This window comes from Setaria italica, chromosome VI, assembly GCF_000263155.2.
Source record: "Setaria italica strain Yugu1 chromosome VI, Setaria_italica_v2.0, whole genome shotgun sequence".
Lineage (NCBI taxonomy): Eukaryota > Viridiplantae > Streptophyta > Magnoliopsida > Poales > Poaceae > Setaria > Setaria italica.
The window spans coordinates 34996904-35022107 of NC_028455.1; the positions used below are offsets into that span (position 1 = coordinate 34996904).

Genomic DNA, 25204 nt, shown 5'->3' on the forward strand with positions numbered 1-25204 from the left:
TATGCCCCCCAAGAGTCCAGGACATAGCTTTGAGTTCTTTTTCTTTGCCAAAGGCAGCTGGATGCCCATGAGCAAGTAAAGAATGTATTCCCTGTCGAATCCAGGGTTTGCTTTCCCAAAGAACCAACATTTCCTTCGCTGAGGCAATGATACGACAAGGAAGGAACATACAGTCTTTTTTTTAGAGAAGGAAAGTAAAAGATCGTGCTCATGCAAGATGCGAAGTGTCAGACTGAAAGAACAGGTAGAACAGAATGTTGGAATCAGAGATATTTTATGGTTTATTTTAATCCGAATTAGAGAATAAAACATAACATAAACAATAGCATAATCATTTGTATTTGTAGCAACGAACATAAAGCATGTGATGGAAATAATAGAAAACACCCAAAAGTGGCAGCAATGCCGACGCGGTTGAGGACGTTTTGAGTGGCCTGCAGATCTCAGAGCAACCTAGATTTTCGTGGCGTCCCTGTGCCAGACCGGCCTGACCAGCCCGGAGCATAAGCTCCGACGAGGTGATACCCTCATCAAACGATCAGTTCCGGGTAACTGCCAACCATTAGCAGTCATCAGTTACCGGCCATTTGTTATCAACTATTCATTCATCAATTACTGACCAAGCCCAGCCCACACATCGTGTCGCGTTGCGGCTCGGCGAGACGAGCGAGTGAGCGCGCGCATGTGGCATCCTACTATCCCTCCCTCAACTTCTCAACAAGTGTAGCATGGTTCCACCTTATAAGTTGGTTAGAGACCCTCTCAACTTTCAAGTTGGTTTTATTCTATTTGTAACTGCCACTACTAATAGGTCTTGGGATTTATTTGATCAATTAAATAATGGGCCAACAGCCCAATTATTCTAACACAGAAAAGAAGAAGAAGAAGAAGGCGCATCTTATGAGGAGCAGGGGAAGAATTTCATACTATAATAAGGCAGTCAGAAAAAGTAAAGAACTTGATGCCAAAGAGTACTTCCCCTCGAAGCTTTCCAAAAGAGAGAGGAGAAGAGCAAAGGAACGAGTTTTCCAAAGGAAAAGTGGATGAGTAATCAGAGAACATTCACACCGCCAAAGAAAACCTCAAAACCGGAATGGCGCACCCTAACCATCTTGCTGGAATGGAAGGAATTAGCTAGGGGCTTTGTTTGTGGAAGCCTTCCTCAAACTGGTTTTTTTTTCCCAGCTGAAAACTAGATCTGGTTCAATGTTGAGGGGTTTCAGATGTATCATGCTGCTAATTTCCGGCTTTGGATGTCTGCACGATCCCTTTCTCAGGTCAGGCATTCGGATTTGAGTAACAATTTGCTATAAAGAAAAAATACTGATTCAGTTCTTACAAAAGTTGACGATACAAAGGTCACATAGTTCTGCTGGATCTGCTACTCTGAAACTATACACAAGCTGTTTCTGCGCTGTCCTGTGTGATCTTACACTCGTAGTAGCGTGGTCATTGGCACGGCGGCTTGAGCGCCACCGTGTGCTGCTGCATGACGAGCACGGAGCCCATCTCCAGCGACTCGTTGGACGCCAGGATCTCAGCCACGGGCCCGATCTCGGTGCCGGCCTCCGCCCACCGCTCCAGCCCGGCGATGAGCTCCACCGGCTGCCGCCCGCCCCGCCCCACCACCACCAGCGCGAACATCCCGGTCATCCCTTCCAGCGTCTCCACCACGTCGGCAGGGCTCTTCACCATCTTCTCCACGTACATGGCCATCTCCCGCGACGCGTAGTTCTCGTAGAACCGCCACAGGAACCGCTCGTCCACGCCGCCGTCCTGGAACTCCATGTCCTCCTCGCCGCCCTTCCGGGAGGCGGAGGACGTCACGGCCCACGAAAGTGCTGAACTGTCACAGGGTGGCGAAACTAACTCGGTATTGGTTGGCTGATTCCCAATTTCCTAAGCAGTCAAGCGAACCAATGGAAGGCGGGGAAGGCATTGTGCGGGCACTCCGGAGGAGTTTTTTTTTTCCACAAGAGTCCACCAGAGTTTTGGAGGTCGATTTTACCAAACGTCGATGTCCACTATGTTCACGGTTCGGTTTTGCTAGTCCATAAATCGATTTAGGACTACAGCTGCCCTGACTTGTCGTTTCACACATCTTCAAATTCAGACGACAGTATCCCAAAAAACAAAAACTCGACTCAAATTGTGTATTTGTTCAGTCAATGTGCAAGAACCAACGATTTTTAGTCGTTGATGAGCTTCCATGCATGTTGGGACTTTTTTTTTCCGGGTAAATGTATGCAACACTCGAGTGTTTTGGAGATTTTTTCCTTCACGCACCGAGCGGGCTGCCTGGCTCTATCATCCGGACCAGCGTGTGTCCGACGAAGCTCCGGCGAGCTTGATTAGATTTGAGGTTAGGGGTTGCCGGATTGGGCTGGAGGTTTTATTTTGCCGGCGGCCTTAGAAGGGAGGGCCAGCAGCGGCAGGCTGGTCAGGGAGTGGTTGTGGGCATGGGGTGGCGAGGCAAGGCGGTGGTGACGCCACCGGTGGGGCGGTGGGGGATATCCGGTGGACAGTGTTGGGGCGGGGGCGATGACGACAGCCATGGCGGTGGTAGGATGCGGCGAGGGGAGGAGCTGTGAGGAGGCTGCCGCAACTCACCAGAGGGCCACGATGGCGGCCGGTGATGAGAGCCTACACCGCCACGGCAGGGTGGGGTACGCAGGGCGGTGGTTGTGAAAGATAATAGAGGCGCTTGCGCTGCGTGGAATGTTGCCCCAACCTTAAGGATGCAACGGTTGCGTGTTATTATGTTGTGCCAAATAACACACAGGAAATTACAATATATAGGACTTCTCTAGGAGATATCTTTGGCCAAACTATTTTACAAATACATATCTGTTACAACTAGAATATCTAACCGGCCAAAGATAATCTTCCAGATATCCTATTCCAATTATAACCAAACTCTTTATCTCTAACACTCCTCCTCAATCTGACTGTTCTAAGTTTAGATTGTTCTTGAACAACTCCTACTGCCGCACTGTCAATGGCTTTGTGAATCCATCAGCCACCTAATCCTTCCTAGATATATATTCAATATGAAGTAGCTTCTTAGCCACCCTTTCTCTTACAAAGTGATAACCAACTTCTATATGTTTAGTTCTAGCATGAAAGACCGGATTCGCAGAAAGATACTTGGCTCCAATATTGTCACACCAAAGCTTGGCTGTTCTCGGCACATCTATACCCAACTCATATAATAAAGTCTGTATCCACATCGTTTCTACAGTCGCATTGGCTACTGCTTTATATTCCGCTTCAGTGCTAGACCTGGACACAATTGCCTATTTTCGAGCACTCCAAGAGATTAGATTCGTCCCAAGAATACTGCAAATCCTCCAGTAGACCGCCTGTCATCTAGGCACCCTGCCCAATCAGCATTTTAAAAAGCACTCACCAACAAAGAAGAAGACTTGCAAATCTTTAAACCAAGCTTGACTGTGTGCTTGAGATATCTAAGAATTCTCTTGACCGTCATCCAATGAATGGTAGCAGGTGCATGTAAGAACTGATAAACTTTATTAACCGAATATGATATATTAGGTCTAGTCAAAGTCAGATATTGTAAAGCTACTACAACACTCCTATAATTTGTGGCATCATTGGGTCCAAGCAAATTACCTGCATGAAGAGACAACTTCTCTAAGGTAGATAACAGAGTGGCAACTGGTTTACCATCTTTCGTACCAACCCGTTGTAAAAAATCATTTGTATACTTCTCTTGTCTCAATAGAATTCCACTATGAATCTGATTCACTTCAATGCCGAGGAAGTAATGCAGTTTTCCAAGATCTTTTAGTGCAAAATCCTTATTGAGATCCTTTAATAAAACCGACACAGCCTCCTGTCTTGAACTAGCAACAATGATATCATCTACATAAACAAGTATGAAGATAAAAACTCACCCTTTATTATAGAAGAATAAGGATGTGTCTGCTTTTGATGACTCGAACCCTAGCTCATGTGGCTTTGTACTTAACCTGGAGTATCATGCTCTAAATGCTTGCTTTAAACCATACAGTGCTTTATCTAACTTGCATATATAACCAGGCAGAGATTTGTCCTCATAGCCAGGAGGTTGTCTTATGTAAGCCTCTTCCTCCAAAACACCATGAAGAAAAGCATTTTGTACATCAAGTTGACGAAGGGTCCATCCTCTAGATACAACAATAGACAAACCGATCCTGATAGTGGCTGGTTTAACAACAGGACTAAAAGTATCTTCATAGTCAATGCATACCTTTGCTTGAAACCCTTAGCAACTAGCCTGGCTTTATATCTATCCAAACTTCCGTCAACTTTTCTTTTGATTTTATATATCCACTTGCAATCAATAATATTAACACCCTTCTTAGGCAGGACTAGATGCCATGTTTTATTTTTCATTAGTGCCATATATTCATCATCCATAGCAGCTTTCCAAGGTGCACTTGCCATATCTTCACTAACATTATGCGGCTCACCAGATGATGTAAAGAATCCATATTTAATAGTGCCATCAGTATATACCTTCTTCTTACGGATACGACGTTGTAGACGGGTAGTAGGACGCATAGGCGCAGACAGAACTGAATGATCAGAGGACTCAGTAGGAGAGCTAGTAGCTTCCATCGGTGCAGAAGATCCAGAGCCACCAGCGCCATCATTTGCGCCATCATTGGCGCCATCATGGCCCCCCGCGCGCCCAACCAGAGGAGAGCGCGTGGCGTTGTCGAACGCGGACGGATGCAAGCGTGGGTAAGCGCTGTCGGGCTCGAGCGCGGGCGAAGACGACGTGGTGGGTGCGGACTAGCGCGTAGGAGAGAAGGCGGGAGTGGGCGTAGGCGGGGATGAGGCAGGCGCGATCGGGGTGAGGGCACGTACAACCCACAGACGACCCTCGTCTTTTTATTGCCACATCAGCTGAGGAGGTCTATGTGGACAACATTAAATGAAGAAAGAGGGGCTTGCCGTCGCTTCGTTCGTCTACGGCGCCAGCGCGTGCTCCAACGCGAGGAGACGGCTCCGAAGTGCGCTGGAGGACCAGCTTCTGATCGTCGACGGCGACGGCGGATCGGATGCGCGCGCGCGCTTTTTCCTTCCCGCTGCCGCGTGCAAGTCATCCCGCCAAGCGGATTCGTGCATTCCTCCAGTTAAATCTCCGCTCCGCGTCCCGGATCCCAACCACCCCTTCGCCTCCGCGCCCTGGTTCCCCAGCGGCGCCCTCCCAGGTCCCAGCTCACCATCTGGCTGCCCCACCGCGCGCGCCGCCGTCCACGCGCCCCGCCTCCGCCCCCGGCCCCTCCCGCCACCGCTAACGCCGGCAAGCGCCAGGCCAACCCCGCCGACCGCGCCTCCAAGGTAAAGCCCCACACCATGCGCCTGCATTTCGATTTCAATGTGAAATAGATTTTGCCAAATTGACTTCAGATCCACGTGAATGCAGAACTGTTGTTAATCCTTTTGATTTTCAGGCAAGACTCGAGGGATTAGATTAGCCTAAGCCGTCCGTAGAGAAGCAGGCGGCAATGCGGCAGGAAGAGAAGCAGGCGGCGGCTGCGGCGCGAGAGCTCCTCAAGGCGGAGTCATCTCGGCAGCGGAGAAGGGACCCGTGTCCTCGTCAATGCGCAAAGGAACGGCCGAGTCGTCGATTGGGAAGCCCACCGTTGGAGCTGCAGCGGCGCAGATGCGGAAGCCCGTTGGGGGACCTGCGGCGGCTCCGGAGCTAGGGAGTATGGGCCTCGCCGCACCTCAGCCGGAGCAGAACGGCGCGGGTGTACCTGGAGCTTCACCGACCTCCTTCGCCGATGGGAGCTGCTTCTTCAATAGCTCTGGCAGCTTCTTCACCGGCGCCGGTCAAAGCTCCATGCCTCAACCGTGGAGCTTTCCTCAATCTTCTGATCCAGCGACATGGTAAATTACTTCTGAAATTACACCTTTCATTTGAAGCCATACCATCCTGATGTGATCTCCAGTTACTTTTAGCTCTCCTTGCAACGTTTGTTTGTTTATTTGTGGCAAAGGTACATATATGCTGCCCGGAACTTAAAGAGTGCTACCTAACAGTTGAATGAAATGAATAATCAGGACTAGCAGGACATATGAACTAGTATCATGTTTACTAGCATTCTTTATTTGTTACCATCCTTTTGCATTTTTTAGTACAGTTGAAGCCTGCAACATATCAAACATAGGAGTAAGCCATGCTGTCCTGGGAGGCCCAATGAGTTGTACGGCAACTGTGACTGGGATGGTGTCTGTTGCAATTTACAGAGTATGGACGGGTTGCAATTTTCTACACTTTGTGATAGCTATGCTCACGAAAGTTAACTTGCAGTGGACGTATGCGTGCCCGAGCATGTCACTATGCGATACAAAGTTGCTGTCTCTTAATCTAGAGGGGACTTAAATGAAACAAAAAGTTACACCACAAAATAGCTACAAAGATGAAATGAACACTTGATCACTATTTTTATGAATGAATTAAATAGCTTGCAGACAGCTAAATAGACGGCTCACTGTACAAGCTATCTTTTTAGCTGTCTGTGTCTGACATGGCAAGTTAAATAGACAGCCACTGTCTAAACTGTTGTACGTGCCCTGATGTGGCGGGAGCGGATTCACGCGTAGAATCGCACACGGATATGCCTGGTAATCCTGAAACCTGGTCGAACATGTTCTTCACAAATTTCACCTGAACCATTAGTAATATTAGGAGAATCAGACAAGTGGCCACCTATATGTTCCACCCCAACAGAAGGATTGAGAAGATGGGAGGGAAGGAGGGAGATTTCAGAGCGTAGACGAGCTCCTCTTTTCATGTAGCTTAAAGAAGGGAAATTCCGTCTCATCAAAGACGACGTCTCTGGAAATATAAACTCGACCTGAAGCTATGTCAAGACACTTGAACCCTTTGTGATGTTGACTGTACCCAAGGAAGGCACACTGCTTGGATCTGAATTCGAGTTTGTGCTTATTGTATGGTCTAAGATTGGGCCAGCATGCACACCCAAAGGTTCTAAAGAAAGAGTAATCTGGTTTTTGATCAAAGAGACGCTCTAAAGGTGTTTCATGGTGAATAACTTTGCTAGGAACACGATTTATGAGATATGTAGCTGATAGGAAGGCTTCGTTCCAAAATTTCAAAGGCATAGATGCATGAGCAAGGAGGGATAAACCAACTTCTACAATATGAAGATGCTTACGTTCTGCTGCACCATTCTGTTGGTGTGCATAGGGACAGGAAATGTGACGGGAGATGCCGACTTTATCGAAGAAGGTGTAGAGTTTTTGATACTCGTCTCCCCAGTTAGTCTGCATAGCGATGATTTTTCTGTCGAACATCCTTTCAACTGGATTTTGAAACTCATGAAACTTTTGGAAAACCTCGGATTTAAATTTAAGCAAATAAATCCATGTGAATTTGCTATAATCATCAATGAAACTAACATAATATTTCTTTCCTCCAGCAGAAGTGGGTGCAGGGCCCCAGACATCTGAATAAATAAGTTCTAAGGGAAAACTAGAGACACTCGTCGATCTAGGATAAGGCAATTGATGACTTTTTGCCTTTTGACAAGCATTACAGACTGACTCTTTATTATTCTCAACTGAACAAGGTTGATTGTTGTTGCTAAGAATCTTGCTAACAATGGGATAAGCGGGATGACCCAGACGACTATGCCACCGTGCAAGGGATGGCTTGATGACTCCAAACACCTGCTTGACTGGATGATGCACTGAAGGAAGAGGGTAGAGACCCTTGTGACATCTCCCTCTAAGGATTGTTTTCTTCATGGACTGATCCTTGATAAGAAAATAATCAGGGTGAAATTCAAGAAAAGTGGAATTATCTTTAGCAAGGCGATGAACGGAGACAAGATTTTTTCTAGTTGAGGAACATGTAAGACGTTTTTAAGGTGTAAATCTCTTGAACGGGTTGGAACAATAGTATGACCAACATGTTTGGTCTCCGTACCTGCACCGCTTGCTGTATGAATGTGTTCGCCTCCCTTGTATTTGTCACGGAAGGAGAGCTTCTCTAGCTCGCTTGTGACGTGATCCGTAGCCCCAATGTCGGTATACCAATTAGTATCCACACTGTAGGAGTTGTTGAAGGCAGCAGCAATGAGGCGCTCGTTGGGAACGTAAGTGTCATCGTAGCAATGCTAGCAATAAGAGGCGAGGTGCCCCTTCTTGAAGCAGACTTAGCAGAGAGGGCGGCTGTCATTGGAGCTCCCAGATGGGCAGCGCTGACTTCCTTGATTGAGCTGCGGCTGGTTCTAGTTGCCGCGTCCATGGCCAAAACCACCACGGCCACCATGCCCAGAGCCACGACCACAGCTCCTGCCACCGCGCCCTCCAGGAGAGCCACAGCCGCCCTTGATGATATTGTTGATGGAGGATCCCGAGCCATCTTGGAGTTCAAGCCAATTCTTGAAGCTGAGCAGCTGGGAGTAGAGCTCAGTAACCAAGATCGGTTTGACCCTCGTGACGAGCGCCGACACCACGGGATTGAATTCAGAATCCAATCCGTTGACGATGTACGCGACAAGTTCTTCATCATCTAGCGGCTTTCCAGATGCCACCATCTCATCTGCAAACCCTTTCATCTTGGCATAATATTCAGTAATTGACAATGTACCTTTCTTTTTAGTTGTCAATGCTAGGCGCACATTCACCGACCGAGCCCTAGTCTGGGCGGTGAACATGTTCTTGATCTCTTGCCATGCATGTGCCACCGTCTTTGCAGCAGCAATCTGCATGAGGGCATCCTTCCCCACGCTTGAGAAGATGAGCCCAAGGACTTGCTAATCCCAGGCATATCACTCTTCATATGCCGGATTTGGCATTGACGATCTTGCCGTCGGACAACTTGTCATCGATCTTAGGTGGGGGAGCGCCGGTCTTGCCGGTGATGAAGCCTTCCATCTGGACACCACGTATGGCGGTGAGCACCTGCGCCTTCCAGAGCGCATAGCTGCTCTTACTCAACTTCTCTGTGATCTGAAAGCCAAGTAGGGGATTGGAGACACTTGAGCTTGAAGCCATGGATCTAATTCTATGCTCTGATTACTATGAAAGATAACAGAGGCGCTTGCGCTGCGTGGAACGTTGCCCCAACCTTAAGGATGCAACGGTTGCATGTTATGATGTTGTGCCAATAGCACACAGGAAATTACAATATATAGGACTTCTCTAGGAGATATCTTTGGCCAAACTATTTACAAATGCATATCTGTTACAAGAATATCTAACCGGCCAAAGATAATCTTCCAGATATCCTATTCCAATTACAACCAAACTCTTTATCTCTAACAGGTTGGAGCGAGGAAGCTCCAGCGTAGAAGATGAAGGCGCTGTGTTCAGAGGTTGAAGAAGACCAAGGAAGAAGAAGCAAATCAAGTCGTTCGTTCATGATCCGATGGCCTGGAATTTCAAGTGTTCAGTTGGGTTGAAACACTCGAGTGTTTCCTAGATATTTTTTTTTTCAAATAACACAGTACAGATGTAGACGCTCATGTACACGCACGCACACTCACCCCTACGAACACACGCACACAACCCTACCCCTATGAGCACCTTCAAAAGACTGAGTCGCCAAATCCTCGAAATTGACGTTGTCGACAGGCATATTGCCTACCACTGATAGAATAGCGACGGGCACATTGCATGTTAGGACTTCATAGCAAGTGGTTTTAGAAGAAGTTGGGCTTCAAGCCGCCAAGCCGGCCCAGCGGACGGCCGAAAGATAGAAAGAATGTTGGGCACTTTTCCCTTCGCGAAAAATGAACTAAGACCTCCTCCAATGATCACATATGAGCTAGCTCATATAATATTTTCTCATATTTTAATAGGAGAAAAAGAAGAGCTCTCTCTTAATCATGAGATAATCTCATACACGCACTTTAAGAATACGTGAGGATGACATGTGGGGTCATTCATATTATGAGCTATGTGCTAAGAGTTGATCGTTGGAGGGGTTGCCTCCTATAGTGATTAGAGTTAGGTACTGTACCATTGGAGGAGTCCTAACCAAGTTGCAGCCGCACGCCTGCATGTTGTTACGACGACGTTTGGTTGCACTGCCACTATTTCGACACGGGTGAGTGAGGTTCCAGACGAAGAAGCCAAGGGTCTCATGGCGCTCCATCGGGACTGTCGAACCTTGATCCAGCGGCCCCTGATCGAGCACCGAGGACACGAACCGAGCAGAGAAGTGCTTGCGCCTCATCCCCTTCCCCCGTCCGCCTCTTTCCCTCCATCCCACGATCGCAATGGCACGATCTCGCCATCTAGGGCAGGCCACCCGCCTCGCCTCCACCCTTCCTCCCCCCTTCCAAATTTAGCTCCTCAACTCCGGCATCACCGCGCCAACCGGTTTCCCGGCCCTTCCTCCGCCGCCGGACGGCAGCCGGCCGGCGGCCGGCCGCGAGTTCCTCGGCATTGGCCGATCCCGTCGTCCGGTCCACCGGAGTTGCCTCTTGGCCCCCCCTGGGGGGATGGACGACCTGAGGGCGAGCCTGGCGCGGCCGATCCAGCTGGCGGAGCAGCTGATCAAGTGGGCGGACGAGGCGCAGGCGTGCCGGAGCGAGTGCCAGAACCTCAAGTCCCGGATCGAGCGCGTTACCACGCTGCTCCGCCAGGCGGCGCGCGCCGAGCTCTACGAGCGCCCCGCGCGCCGCATCCTCGAGGACACGGTCAGGGCGCTCGACAAGGCCGCCGCGCTCCTGGAGCGCTGCTGCTGCGGCGGCCTCCTCCGCCGCGTCCTCACCATCATCCCCGCGGGCTCCTTCAAGAAGGCCGCGTCCCTGCTCGACAACTCCCTCGGGGACCTCACCTGGATCCTCCGCGTCTCCAGCTACGCCGCCGCCGACGACGACGGCGACGACCAGGACGACGAAGACGACCACATCGGCCTGCCCCCCATCGCGCAGAACGAGCCCATCCTCTTCCTCATTTGGGAGCAGATCGCCGTGCTGCAGTACGGCGGGCTCGAGGCCCGCGCCGACGCCGCCGCCAGCGTCGTCTCCCTCGCGCGCGACAACGACCGCTACGGCAAGCTCATCATCGAGGAGGACGGCGTCCCGCCGCTGCTGCGCCTCATCAAGGAGGGACGCGCCGACGCGCAGGAGAGCGCCGCGCTCGCCATCGGGCTCCTCGCCCGCGACCCCGAGTGCGTCGACCTCATGATCCTCGCGGGGGTCTGCACCTCCTTCGTCAAGATCCTCAAGGAAGCGCCCATGAAGGTCCAGGGCATGGTGGCGTGGGCCGTCTCCGAGCTCGCCGCTAACCATCCCAAATGCCAGGACGCCTTCCTCCAGCACAACGTCATCCGCCTCCTCGTCTCCCACATCGCCTTCGAGACGGTGCAGGAGCACTCCAAGTACGCCGTCGCATCCAAGATGTCCATCCACTCCGTCGTCATGGACAAGAAGACCAACGACACCTCTTCGCAGGACCCGCCGGACGCCACGGCGGCGAAACCCGTCGTGGGCTGCAGCGGGACAGCAGGCACCTCCAGCTCGAGCGCGGCGGCTCCCGGTCCCAGCAGCGCCAGGCCCACCAGCCTCGCCGGGACGAGGGTGCACAACGCGTCCATGTCGGCGGCGAGCACGCGGGGGAGGGAGTCCGAGGACCCGGAGATCAAGGCCTACCTGAAATCCCACGCCGCCAGGGCGCTGGGCACGCTCGCCACGGGCAACCCGGCCATCTGCAAGAACATCACGGAGTCGAGGGCGCTGCTCTGCTTCTCGATCCTGCTCGAGAAGGCCACGTGCGACGTGCGGTACAACTCGGCGATGGCGCTCATGGAGATCTGCCGCGTCGCCGAGCAGAACCCGGAGCTCCGGCGGTCGGCGTTCAAGCCGACGTCCCCCTCGGCCCGCGCCGTCGTGGACCAGCTCCTCCGCGTCGTGGAGAAGGCCGACTACGACGAGCTCCTCGTGCCCTGCATCACCTGCCTGGGGTGCCTGTCGAGGACGTTCCGGGCGACGGAGACGAGGGTCATCGGGCCGCTCGTCAGGCTCCTCGACGAGCGGGAGGCGGAGGTGAGCCTGGAGGCGGCGGCGGCGCTGACCAAGTTCGCGTCCACGGAGAACTACCTGCACGTGGACCACTGCAAGGCGATCGTCGCCCACGGTGGCGCCAAGCACCTGGTCCAGCACGTCTACTTCGGTGAGCAGGCGGTCCAGACGGCGGCGCTCATCCTCGTCTGCTTCCTCGCGCACAACGTCCCCGACAGCGAGGAGCTCGTGCAGGCCGAGATCCTGACGGTGCTCGACTGGGCCTGCAAGCAAGGCTACATGTCGCAAGATCCTTTGATCGAGAGCTTGCTGCCCGAGGCCAAGATCAGGATGGAGCTCTACCAGTCCAGAGTAGCAAAAGGCTACTACTGATCAAGCAGTTTTGTTGCAGCAACGCAATGTTGAGAAGACATTCACATGAGCTGACTACTGTATATAGATCAGGTAACTCCATTCATAGTTTGATTAACCTTTTCTTCTGAAACAAACTTATATAGGTGAAATAATTCTTGTGAAGTAATCCGTGCGTTTTCATGTTTGTCTGGGACCTAGGTTCCTGATACCAGAGGCGATCGGTACATTTTTTGTTTGAGGAATACCAGAAGGTTTTGTTTGTAGGTTCTTTATGCTCATTCTCAACCTGTACCTCATTGGTGGTGAACAGTGCATAGCTAGCTCTTTCTAGGGGAGATCAGTAGCCCTTGATACTGGAGTGAATCAGTAATTTTTTGTTAGAGGACATCAGAAGGTTTTGTAGGATTAATTTGATGCTTACTCTTACTGTATCTGTTTCAGTAATGAACAGAAGTGCAGCCCCCTTTCTGGGAGGAGATCAGCATATTGTACTATGTACTGTCACTTGACCCTGATTATGGATGTATATTAGGTCTTCACTTACTGAGAAGAATTTATTTGACTCGAATCATGTGGTTTCTTTTCTGATTGTAAGAAATACATCCATATGCTGTGCTAATTCAGGAATTTCTGCCATTAATCGTGCTGTTTTTTTTTCCAACGAACTCTGTGAGCACAAATCACATTGGATCTTCATTTGTTAATTTGAACAATCAATGGCAGCAGTGTCCCAGTTTGTATGTATATTATCCATCCACATGTGAGTTATGGAATTCAGAACAATTTAGCTCCTGTCCACGAAGTTCACCTTGCAGGTAATAACCCACTATGTTCTGAAGAAAACATTGCATTGGAGAAATTAGGCTTCTGATGCCTTTTATTTGGATGTTAATCCTTTTACTACTTCTGGAAGAAACTACTCATTTCTCAGTTCAGAAAGGCAGAAGGTATCAGGTTTCCTTCTTGGTTGCAGTAGTGACTTTCTTATTACATGGCTTGATTCAGTTGGTTGTATCTCTTTTGGTGATGAACAGAAATACATCCCCTTTCTGGGAGGAGATAGAAATATCGTACTCTGACATGACCCTGATAATCAGTGTATATTAGGGTCTTCATTTACTGAGAAGAATTTATTTGACTCGAATAATGTGGTTTCTTTTCTGACTGTAAGAAACCCATTCATATACTGTGCTAGCTCAGGAATTTCTACCATTAATCATGATGTTTTCCCCCCAGCGAACTCTGAGCAAAAATGAAATTGGAGCTTCATTTGTTAATTTGAACAGTTAAAGGCAGCAGCTTCCCTGTTTGGTATTATGCATCCACATGTGAATTATGAAATTCAGAATAATTTAGCTCCTGTTTCCACGAAGTTCAGTTTGCAGGTAGGTTCTTTCTGAATAAAACACTGGAGAAATTAGGCTTCATGCCTTCTATTTGGCTGTTTTTTTTTTGGCTACTTCTGGAAGAAACTACCCATTTCTCAGTTCAGAAAGGCAGAAGGTATCAGGTTTCCTTCTTGGTTGCAGTAGCGATTCTCGTATGCGACATCTAGTCTGTTGCCAACCCTTCCTCAAAATGTCGCTCTCATGCTTCGACGGGATCGTTTTTTTTTTTGCTGCTAGTGTACGTCCTATTTGGATCCGATTCAGACCTGATGCAATCAACATCTTATCGTCATGCACACCGTCGGTAGACAATTTGCTCCGGCGAATTGACAGGTGCATCTGTCGTGTAGAATTGAAGTACGCTGACGTCGCCATCCATTTCTACGAGTGGTCAGATCCCGAGTAAATTTTACTCCCCGTTCCACGTACTATTAGTTCTGTTATATCAAATATTTAGATACTAATTAAAAGTATTAAATATAGGTTAATTATAAAATCAATCGCATAAATGAAGATTAATTCGCGAGACGAATATTAAACCTAATTAGTTTATGATTTGATCATGTGGTGTTACAGTAAATATGTGTGATCATGGATTAATTAGGTTTAATAGATTCGTCTCGCGAATTAGCCACGGCTTATACAATTAGTTTTATAATTAGTTCACATTTAGCTTTTCTAATTGGTATCAAACATCCTATATGAAAATTAGACCATGTATCAAACATCTGATATGACCTGAATATCCGAGGCGAATATCCGAGGTGAGGTAGGTATGCCCCGCAAGATTAAGATGCTACTGGGCATTCGATCCGTCGTAGCATGCTTTTTACAGAAAAAAAAGAGAGAAGAAGCTCTGTCTGACATCGTCCAAGGCGACTGATTCTTGTTTTGCAGGGGGGAGAAAAATCTGAAAGATTCTTGATTGCTTGAGAGAGTGAGAAGTAGTATCTCGATCTTGATAGGTCACCATCAAGCTGAGCTGCAAAGTGATGTGCAACCACGACGGCGCAGCCTGAACACCTGATCAGCGACGACGACCCATCGCTCTTCACCCAACGAGGAGGAACAAGGCAAAACAGCGTCAGGGAGGGACGGCCGACATTGCTGATGGCCCCAATGACATTGCTGATTGCTAGTGTATGTCCTATTGGGATCCGATTGACGATTGAGACGTGCAAATCGGCGTGTTATCGTCATGTACGCCGTCGGGTTCAGTCCGTTTTCAGCAGCAGACAAATTGCTCCGACGAATTCGTATCGTAGGTGCATCTGTCGTGGTTCATGCCCTCGCGATCTCGCCAAGATAGGGGGTCTGGTTTGGAGTGGATCCTATTCAGATCTCGCAGTGCAGTGCAGACGCCAGGGCCGCCGCCGGTCACTGCTCACTTGACCCAACAAGGATCAAGGAAAGCGCAAAAGCAGCGTCAGGGCCTGCCGGCCGACGGCGCAGATCTTTCCCCGTCCTCGCCGGCGTGGCGCTGACACGACGCTAGTTCCCCACCGTCAGACGACGCATCCGTCGCCACGCGCTGCCGATGATGGTGATGATGATGGCCGGTCACATCGTCGCGCGCAGACGCCGACGCAGCAACGGGACGGAGCAAGGCGTCCGTCCGTCCGTCGGTGCTGGGCTGGCGGCCGTCGATGGGCACGGCGAATGCGGCGATGGTGGGGAACGACGTGCTGCGGGCCGGGCCGATGCTTTTGTTACCTTTTCCACGCGGCTTCTCTTTTCCCTTCACAAAAAAAGGGAATCGCCAGATGAATGAGCCGTCAGCCGTGTGGTGGTGTGGCTTTCGTTAGCACGGCAGCCTGGTGTCCGCACCTGACTGACGAGGCACGGCTAAAAAGCTCTCCTCATCTTGGACGACGCCGCAGCCATGGCCTGGTTTGCTTACGTGCGAAGAATCCACTGGTGAGTTTGACTGGTCTGGTTGCCGGCCGGTCTTGATCTCGCCGTCCGGCCGACCGCCCCGGCGGTTACAAAACCGGCACGGCGCCAGTGGGAAAGGGCTTCCCTACACCTACACGGCCGCGCCCACGCACGGCACGCCTCCCTGTAGCCGTTCCCCCGCTCCAGAAGCGAGGTGAGGTGGGGTTATGGGCCGTGCCGGTCGCGCCCACTTCCCCCTTCCCCTCCCCCTCCACTCCTCAACCGCCGCCGCCGCCGCCGCCGCCTTATTACCCGGCCGCCCCCGCCCCGACTCCTCCTGACTTACCTCTAGCTGGCTACCACCAATCGTCCAGCCTGACCATCGAGCTCCCTAACAGCCACAGCACGCCTCCCTCTCCAGTCGAGTCTCGGGCGTCCCTCTCCCTCCAAAGACCGCGGCTCCAATGGCGGCTTCTCGGTCGCGCCTGCACGGCTCGCCGGCCTCGATCGCCGTCCTCATCCTCTCCTTCCTCCAAGGTACGTGCTGACTGATTTGCCGGCGGCGCGCCCGTAATGTTCTAGTAGCGATTATTCGGCCTGGATTGCTTCGGATTTGGGGGGCGAAGGCGCGAGCTTTCGGGATTTGGATTTGAATCGAGGTGCGCCCTGGCGCAGGGTCGGTGCGCGGCATCACGTTCACCTTCACCAACCGGTGCCCCGACACGGTGTGGCCGGGCCTGCTGTCGGGCTCGGGGACGCCGCCGCTGGAGACGACGGGCTTCGCGCTGGAGCCGGGGCAGTCGCGCTCCCTGTACGCGCCGCAGGGGTGGTCGGGCCGCTTCTGGGGCCGCTCCGGCTGCAACTTCGACGCCTCCGGCAAGGGCTCCTGCGCCACGGGCGACTGCGGCTCCGGCGAGGTCGAGTGCCGCGGCGCGGGGGCGTCACCGCCCGCCACGCTCGCCGAGTTCACACTCGACGGCGCCAGCGGCAAGGACTTCTACGACGTCAGCCTTGTCGACGGATACAACCTGCCCATGCTCGTCCAGGCCGCCGCGCCGGAGTGCCCCGACACGGGCTGCCTCGTCGATCTCAACGAGCGGTGCCCCGACGAGCTCCGCGCCGACGACGGCCGCGCGTGCCGCAGCGCCTGCGAGGCGTTCGGGAGCCCCGAGTACTGCTGCAACGGCGCCTACGGCAACCCCAACACCTGCCACCCCTCCCAGTACTCGCAGCTCTTCAAGTCGGCGTGCCCCAAGTCCTACAGCTACGCCTACGACGACGCCACCTCCACCTTCACCTGCAACCACACCGACTACACCATCACCTTCTGCCCCAAATCCACCCCGTCCAGGTGCCTTTTTACCTCTTGTCTTTCTTGCCCAAATTTTCTAGCTCGTTCAGTTTCAGCTGCAGATTTGAACATTAGGCTTGGAGCAAATGTGAGATCGTGATTCAGAATGTCGAATGGGGGAAAGAGTTAGGCTTGGAGCAAAGCAAAGAAGCTTTGATTTGTACTCTTCCTCTCTTGCCATCTTTGCCTTTCTTCTGCCCCCACACAGAACCTTGCCACGTTGTGAGTTGGGTCTGACTAGGAAGTTGCAATTGCCTTGTGGGAACTTGCAACTGCGATAAACACATCACACTGACGGAGAGTCTAACATCTGTTGCTTAAATTGGCCTAACAAAGTTCATGGTATTAGCTTTTTTATTAGGAACATAGGAGTAATGTACTATGCAAACCCGATCTTATATGAGCAATCCTTTTGTTTTCCTTGAAACTTTTGCAGCGATAAATCCAAACACTCATCGCGGAGGCCAAGCCATGAGCAGCTCGAAGATTCGGTGTGGCTTGCTTCCTTGAGAAAAAGCGACGCTGGTGCTCTGAAAGTAGAGTTATGGTCGGCGTCCATTATACTCCAGTCTGCCCTGGCAATCGCTGTGGTGATCGCACTTGTTGCACTGGAGCAACCTCTGTTCAGCTTGCTATGATTCGGCAAGGTTGCAGTTCTTGATCCATAGGAGTGATCCACGAAAGAGGATTAGAGCAGTAGTGATCAGCAATGGGAAGAGAATATTGTGTAGGCTTTTTGCTTGTGGATAGGTGCTAGAGAAGGAATCATGAATTACAAGTTGGCAATTGCAGTTCCGTAAATGCATTGCATTGGTTCATTGCCTTTCAGAAACATTGCTCCTTGCATTATATCCTTCTTTGTGCATCAACTGTTTTTTCTTTGGGGCATGATCGAGATGCAGCATGTTGATCCGGCTGCGAATGATCCGGCTGCACTTTGGAATGAGAAGAATATGAGATCTGATACTCTGTTGTCATCAGGCCCTTTTTCTCTCTGTCTTTATTTCAGCAAGGCGCATAAAAAGTATCACAAATAGATATTGTACCATTTGATTTGCAGAGGTACACATTGGTTGAGTTTTTTTTTCTTTTTTTTAAAGGCCGCACAGTGATGCAGGTTAGAACCCTGCAGATTATGATTGAGGCATTGAGCTGTCACTTTGCTGCTCTCCCCTGATGTAGCAATTACAAGAGTTGAATGATAAGCAAGGTAGTGACAGATCTCATCCAGAGGGAAAAAGGTTTTTTTTTATAAAGAGGGGAAAGTTTGAGATTCTATTGGCAGTGCGATACTCCAAAATTCTTTCTGATCAGAATGGAGCATTTATCCGAAAGGAAAAGGAAGCAGATGGCCTTTTTCTTTTTCTTTTTTTGAAAAGGACGAAAAGGGGAAGAAAGGCAAAGGCAAAATCGTCGATAGTGCTGACCAAAGGAAGAAAAGTGGCGGGCTATGATAAGGTGTTAGTGAGTTGATATCGCACTGAAGCAAAGTAACCAGAATTTGACAGGATAGCTGTGGTAGATCACTCCTAGTCCTGTCAGTATGAGCAGAGGAAGCATAGGAGCACCTATGAGCCATGGAATTTTATTTTCTACCACGATAGGATCACTCCAAGCAAAGAAAATATACTTATAAATTGAAGTAAAACAAGTCGACCTCCTTTTGTTTCAACCTTCATTTGTGTTGAAAAGGCTCGTGTCTCTCACAACAGGCTTCTGGTTATGCATTTCGAACGGGAATCCCATTCGGCCCAACGTTAGCCCACATTGACATCTCATCTCGGACCACAATCTTCGGAGCCCAATAGGTAGCCTGCAGTACACTGCTGGCCCCCACACTGCACAGTGGTCGCTGGTCGGAGTCGGAGGCGAACTCACCACACCGGCGGCCGGTTAGGGTTAGGCCGTGAGCAAAAATGGCGGCTACCAGTCGCCGGCGGAGCCTCTCCCCGCCAGCCAACTGTAGGCCGCGCGGCTCCCCTCCGGCTAACCATAGGCGGAGCCGCTCCCCCCCGGCCACCGCATCCTCGCCGTCCTTCCCGCCGGATCTGATCTCCGAGGTCGCGAGGCGCCTCACTAGCCTCCAGGACTTCTTCGCCCTCCGCGCCGCCTGCCGCACCTACCGTACTTCCCGCTGACCCCATACAACCTCGCCTCCCAAGCGCCGCTCCTCCTCGTCCCGTTCGAGGACACCGAATCCCATGCCCCCTTCCACCCAACCCTCCGCCGGATCCACCGCTTCCGCTTCCACCGCACCCCCTCTCGCCGGCGACGAGTACGCCTTTATTGACTTCCACTCACTCGGCTTCCGTGTCGCCATCTATGAAATCAGGGGGGTTCCAATCAGGGGACTTGTGGGCCAGCCCACCCGCTTCAACCTCAGCATCGTTAACCTCCTCACAGGCGAGCGAACCTGCCTCTCCAGTCCCCCGGAGCGCATCTCCCGCGTCCTCCTCTACGGCGACCTCGTCCTCACCTGGGAGTACTTCGACCGCGCCATCCATTACTGTCGCCTCGAAGCCGCTGACTAGCGTGTGGCGTCAATCATCGAGCCCTACAAGCTTCATAGTTTGGCCTGTGTGAATGGCGTCCTCTACGCACTGGTTACCCCAGGTTACATTCTTGCTGTTGTCGAGCTGTCAGAATACAAGAATCGGGTGGAATTGGTGCTTCTCGGAGGCAATTTGGATGCATCCATTGTGCGAAAGCATGAGGAATCATCTCCACACGCCCGCCACCCCCCCCCCCCCCCCCCCCCCGCGCGCCAGTTGCACCTTGCTGAGTGCTGTGGTGAGCTGATACTGATTAGCACCATGGAATTCGATCCACGGGTCTACCATGTCTTCAAGTGGAAGTTGGGGGAGGCGAAGTGGGAGAGGATTACTAGCCTTGGTGGGTGCATGCTGTTTCTCGCAGATGATTGTTTGTAGGATGCCTCAGTCCTGATCATAAGGGCATTCGAGGGGACTCCATAACAGAAGATACCGCTGGGGATTGGTACGAGTATTCTTTGGATGATGGGTCTTTCAACAGATTTGTCGCCGAATACCAAGGAGGAGCAGTACCATTGGATATGTGTACTCTGACTTGGGTCCTTCCGAGCATGTGTTGATGCACTCGTATGACTTTAGGTACACTTTCCCCTTTATTTACTTGGCATTATTGATTAGTCTTTTGTCTGTATGAGCATGTTGTTTCAGCTTGCATATGAATAGGTAGCCTCCTAAGTTATCGAAGTATTGACATCGATAATTTGTAGGCTATCAAGTTCTGTCTAAACTCTTAATCATGTTTCACTTCTTCCTCTGTGAAGCTGCATATGTGTTCCAGCTACTAGTAGTACTTACATGCACATAAATATGACATGATTACCCAGTATGGGAATGCACAGTGCAGCTGCTAATGCATCCTCTTTATACCCAATTTGATAGGCTTGAACGATCTTGATTCTCCCACATGGGATGTGGCATATAAACATGTTTCTGGCAGATGGAAAAAAAATACAGCTCCAGCTGGTGTCTGATTATATACAAGATAACCTATCTAGATCCTCCTTCATGCGAACCTTCATCAATTTCTGACTAAAACACAGTTGTTATGGCCTCTATTTTTCTTCAACGACATTTCCTGAAGTGAATGTCAAGTGATTTTTAGTTGCTTTTTAATTTATGCACCTAGCATTTTTGTTTATCAGTTAGTCAGAAACATGAAGAAAAGCATTCCTCTAGAAATGTAACCTATGTGTCGGTTTGTGATTCTCCTTTACTGAAGGAAATGATTGATGGTTTTGTTCACTTTCTTTTAGAGGTGGCATTGAAATATACTATGGAATATTTGTATGCAACACAAATATCTGTATAAATAGAGAATGGTAAATTTCCACACAACCCCATTGGCACATTAGGACCCTTGGATGATTTGATTTTGGAATTTACAGTCATTAACTTATGATCCATAGCAACGCGCGGGCACACAATTCATATTTTAGCCTTTGAATATGATATCTTGTATTTTTAGTATGTCGACAGTAGTGCATATGTTTTATGAACTTTTGCACAATAAATTCTAACCGGGTGCACAGCAATTTCCATGGAAATCGACAATTACTCATGCCCTCACAGAATTGTATTTTTTTAGTAAAAAAATGACTCTGACTTGTCTTGTTTGGTGTTATGACAGGTTCATGATCATAATGGTTCTCTCTTTTGCGTTTCAACTAGTCACTGGTGGTGTCCCAGCACAGCTGTGGCGGTGACATGTTAGGAGCTTCAGTCCGGATGCAAGCATGCAGTCTTGCTGTAGTGACTTCATTTGGTGTTATTACAGGTTCATGATCTTAATAGTGATCGTCTGCATCTCTTGGTGTTATTACAAGCATGTAGCCAAAGGCAAAAGATGACCTTGAACTTCATTGTGGAAGTACTTTAACGACCTGTGTGTATGTGAAAATCCTTCTGGCGCAGATGATGGATTCGAATGCTTTTTGTTAAGCAGTTAACTAGAAGTGCATCTGAAGGACTGTTGTGATGCGTGTAATGCTGGCGTGAAGTCAAAATAGTATTCCTGTGTTATGCATGTGCCTCGCATATTCCTCATCGCTGATGCGTGTTTTCGGAACTGCGATGGTCTTACCTTGCAATCTGAGACTGTGAGACTGTGCAAGACTGGGGGCTCATGTGTTCTACTGGACACCTGCTATATCTCCAGTAATGGACATTTGGTCTGTTTGATCATACCGTATATGGATCAGGGTACACTAAACAAAGCCATCTGCATTGACAAATTGAAGATCAGGTGTTCTAGCAGACAACCGCGACGCTGCAATGTGTTTCATTTGCTAGTTGCTGCAGGAATCCTTGTGAACACTTTGAAATGATCAATCACGTAAGTAAGGAGAAGCTGGAACATGATGATGCCCTGTGCCCATGCTCAATCCATTTGTGCGCCTTGTCTCGGCCAATTCCTGGGCGGCCAAATCGACGACCAAAGTTTAGCCGGCCGTTGTTTTGGCACGGCAAACGGGGGAAAGCATCCAAACGGATTCTATATTTGATACATAGAAAAATATATGCACGTAAAAAAAAGTTAAAATGGAACAATTTGAGAGAGTATTCTTTAGCATTCCGATATACAAACGCAAGAGAATAAACATTTTTTAAGATGCCAAGAACGCGGCGCATGCAGCAAGCCCGTCCAGCCTAATGGTGGCCCATAATGCGCTCTCAGGCCGCTCCACCCACACAACACAACCGGCGTCACTCAAGCCCATCTACAGCCCGTCGTGACTTCCCAGCCCGGCCCCTTTCCATAGCCTGCGGAGCCCACCAAACAGGCTAATGCGCGGAGAGTCTCACGTTGTCGCGGGCTCGATCGGAGTCGAACCCAACTCGCCGACTAGGTCGAGAGCAGAGCACAGATGGCGATGGCGAATCGCCGGCGTGGCCGTTCGCCTCCGGCTACCGCGTGCCCTTCCCGGAACCCCGTAACCGCCATGTCGTCGTCGCTGAACTTCCCTCCGGACCTGCTCCGCGAGATCGCGAGCCGCCTGACGAGCCTCCAGGACTTCTTCGCCCTCCGCTCCGTCTGCCGCGTGGCGCTCCCGCTGGCCGCGCCCAACCTCGCCTCCCAGGCGCCGCTCCTCCTCGTCCCCGACGCGGCCACCGCGTCCCACGCCCTCCTCCACATCCGCCGCGGCTTCCTCCGCTTCCGCCTCACACGCACGCACCTCACCGGCGAGGCGGCCGACATCCACTCCCTCGGCTGCCGCATCGCCGTGGATCTGCGGGACCGCTGCCAGCTCCGCATTGTCCACGTGCTCTACGGCGAGCGGACCCGCCTCCCCAGCCCCCCGAGCCCCTTCTCCGTTCTTCTCCTCTCCGGTGACCTACTCGTCGCCTGGAGCCACCTGAACCTCCAGTACTGCTTCCTGGAGATCCCCAAGTGGCGCGTGGCGTCAATCCGCAATCCCTGTTGCTTCCATGATATGATCTTTGTGAATGGCACTCTCTACGCGCTGGTCACCGCTGGTTACCATCTTGCTGCTGTCAAGCTATCAGACAAGAGCGATTCAGTGGAATTGGAGTTTCTTGGAGGTGAATTGGATGCAGAGATTGTTCGTCGGAGTTCAGTGTTCTGTCTTGCTGAGTGTTGCGGTGAGCTGATACTTGTTACCAGACCGAAACACCACCGCCGACGGACGTTCCATGTTTTCCGGTGGCAATCTGGGGAGAGGGAGTGGGAGAGAATTTCTAGCCTTGGTGGATGCACCCTGTTCCTTGCAAATTATCGTTTTGCAGGGTGCCTGGGTCCTGATCATCGGGGTATTCGAGGCGACTGCATATACTACACAATCCCAGGGCTTTTGCGAGTGCATTCTTTGGTTGATGAATCTGTTACTGAACGCATTATTAACTACCCAGTTGGTAAAGCACCAATGGAGTTTTGTCAATCTGTTTGGGTCTTTCCGAGTATGTGTTGATGCACTGACACGAATTTGGAGCTGCAGAGAAGTTTTAAGCACCCAGTGTAAGTGAATGAACCTTGTGAAGCAGACATGGCAGAATTTCTGCGTTATGTGCCTTTGCTTGTTCTTGGCCGCGTGTGAGGTAGATGTTCATGCAACTGATATCTACCTTACCAGTTGTGTCTGGGAACTATTCGTCATCTCGGCTGTAATCACCCAGTGTAACTGAACGAACATTGTCGAGCAGGCAGAGCAGATTCCTGTGCTATGTGCCTTTGCGTGTTCTTCATCATGTCAGGAAGACCAGGGATTGCTCAAGAACCGGGGATCTCGATCGGATCAGCGCCCTCCCCGACGACCTGCTGCACGTCATCCTCGGCTTCCTGGCCGACGCGCACGCCGTCACAAGCACGGCCGTGCTCTCGCGCCGATGGCGGCGCGTGTGGGTCCATGCCAAGAACCTCGCCTTCACAGACCGCCTGGAGAAGTACGCCGTGCCCACCCACTTCGCCGGGTTCGTGGACTGGGCCCTCGCCCAGCGCGACGACTCCGGCATCAAGTCCCTCAAGATCTGTGTCTCTCGAACTGGCTCGGGCTCAGGCTGCACATCGCTGGAGCAGGTCAACGAGTGGCTCCGCTACGCCGGGCGGCGCGTCGCCGGCTTCCTCGAGCTCCAGCTCGGGGCGCCGACCGATCGGCGCCACGCCGTCGAGCTGCCCAGCCACGGTAGGGCGACGTCCATCCAGCTGACTCTCTTAAAGCATAGGCTCCGGCTACCGGCCGCCACCGCGGCACGGTACGAGGCGCTGACGGAGCTCTCGCTCTCCTCGCCGGTGTTCGCCGGCGCGGGTACCCTCGGCGACTTGGTCACGTCCTGATGCCCTCGTCTCCGCAGGCTTGTCATCTCGGAGCCCAGACGGCTGCGCCAGCTGGTGCTCCGTTCCGAGGCGCTCGGAGAGCTTGAGGTGACGCTCGCACTCGACCTGCGGACGCTGGACATGACGGCCCCCAGCCTGCGCGCCGTCAGGCTCACCCTCTGCTTCCACAACCCAATGCGCGGCATCGAGGACGCCGCCGCGGGCAAGGTGGCGAGGATCGCGGCGCCGAGGCTGGAGGAGATCAGCATGCACCACTGCTTCAGGGACGCGCCGCCGCCGGAGTTGGACATACATGACCTGGCCAGCGTTCGCCGCCTCGATAAACTTTGGCTAGAGATGCACGGCAAGTACTGCCACCGCGACGTTGACGTCGGCTCGTGGCTCTTGGAGAAGGTGCCCTGGCGTCGAGCACGTCGACGCGTGGCTTCACCACTACGAGGAGAAGCCCGACGCTGCCATCGCCGACGACGAGTTCGTCGATCTGACGGCGCAAGGCGCGCCGCCGTTTGCCAATGTTAGGAGCATGGAGCTGAGTGCATGGTGTTTACCGGCGCGTGACCTTGTGCCAAGTGTGTCGTCCTTGCTCATGAGGTTCCCTCGCTTGAGATCTTTGCGTCTCAACATTTCATGATACCACGCGGGTAAGTACTGTACATGTACTGTTGTTCCATAGTAAAAATACTCCCTGATCTTGTAAATTCGAGGCCTACATGCACATTGTTGCTGACTGTTTGCTTTGCTCTATAAACTTTAGGTCCCTCGGAAGCATGAGTGTTTTTGTGAATCACTTACAGATAAGCGCAAGATTCATGGGTAGATAGGGCTAGAAGCCCTAGAAGAAGTGGAAATAACTGGCTTCACAGGGCGCATGAGGAGAT

The 25204-nt window shown here is 51.3% G+C and overlaps 2 protein-coding genes and 1 long non-coding RNA gene across 3 annotated transcripts; all 3 read left to right on the top strand.

The window, feature by feature from the left end:
* Nucleotides 1–10356: 10356 nt before the first annotated feature.
* LOC101786384 lies at nt 10357–12928 on the top strand. The gene is made up of 2 exons (XM_004974085.4): nt 10357–12461; nt 12570–12928. The coding sequence occupies exon 1, from the start codon at nt 10494–10496 to the stop codon at nt 12387–12389; it is 1896 nt and encodes a 631-aa protein (XP_004974142.1). The 5' UTR covers nt 10357–10493; the 3' UTR covers nt 12390–12461; nt 12570–12928.
* Nucleotides 12929–15531: 2603 nt separating this feature from the next.
* On the top strand, nt 15532–17965 carry LOC101786770 (pathogenesis-related protein 5). Its single transcript, XM_004974086.4, has 3 exons — nt 15532–16171; nt 16310–16985; nt 17422–17965. Exons 1-3 carry the CDS (start codon nt 16099–16101, stop codon nt 17621–17623), a joined length of 951 nt encoding a protein of 316 aa, XP_004974143.1. The 5' UTR covers nt 15532–16098; the 3' UTR covers nt 17624–17965.
* An 809-nt stretch (nt 17966–18774) lies between these two features.
* Nucleotides 18775–21560, top strand: LOC111257649. The gene is made up of 2 exons (XR_002678200.1): nt 18775–20116; nt 21165–21560. It is a non-coding gene; the product is annotated as an uncharacterized LOC111257649 (long non-coding RNA).
* The last annotated feature ends 3644 nt before the right edge of the window (nt 21561–25204 follow it).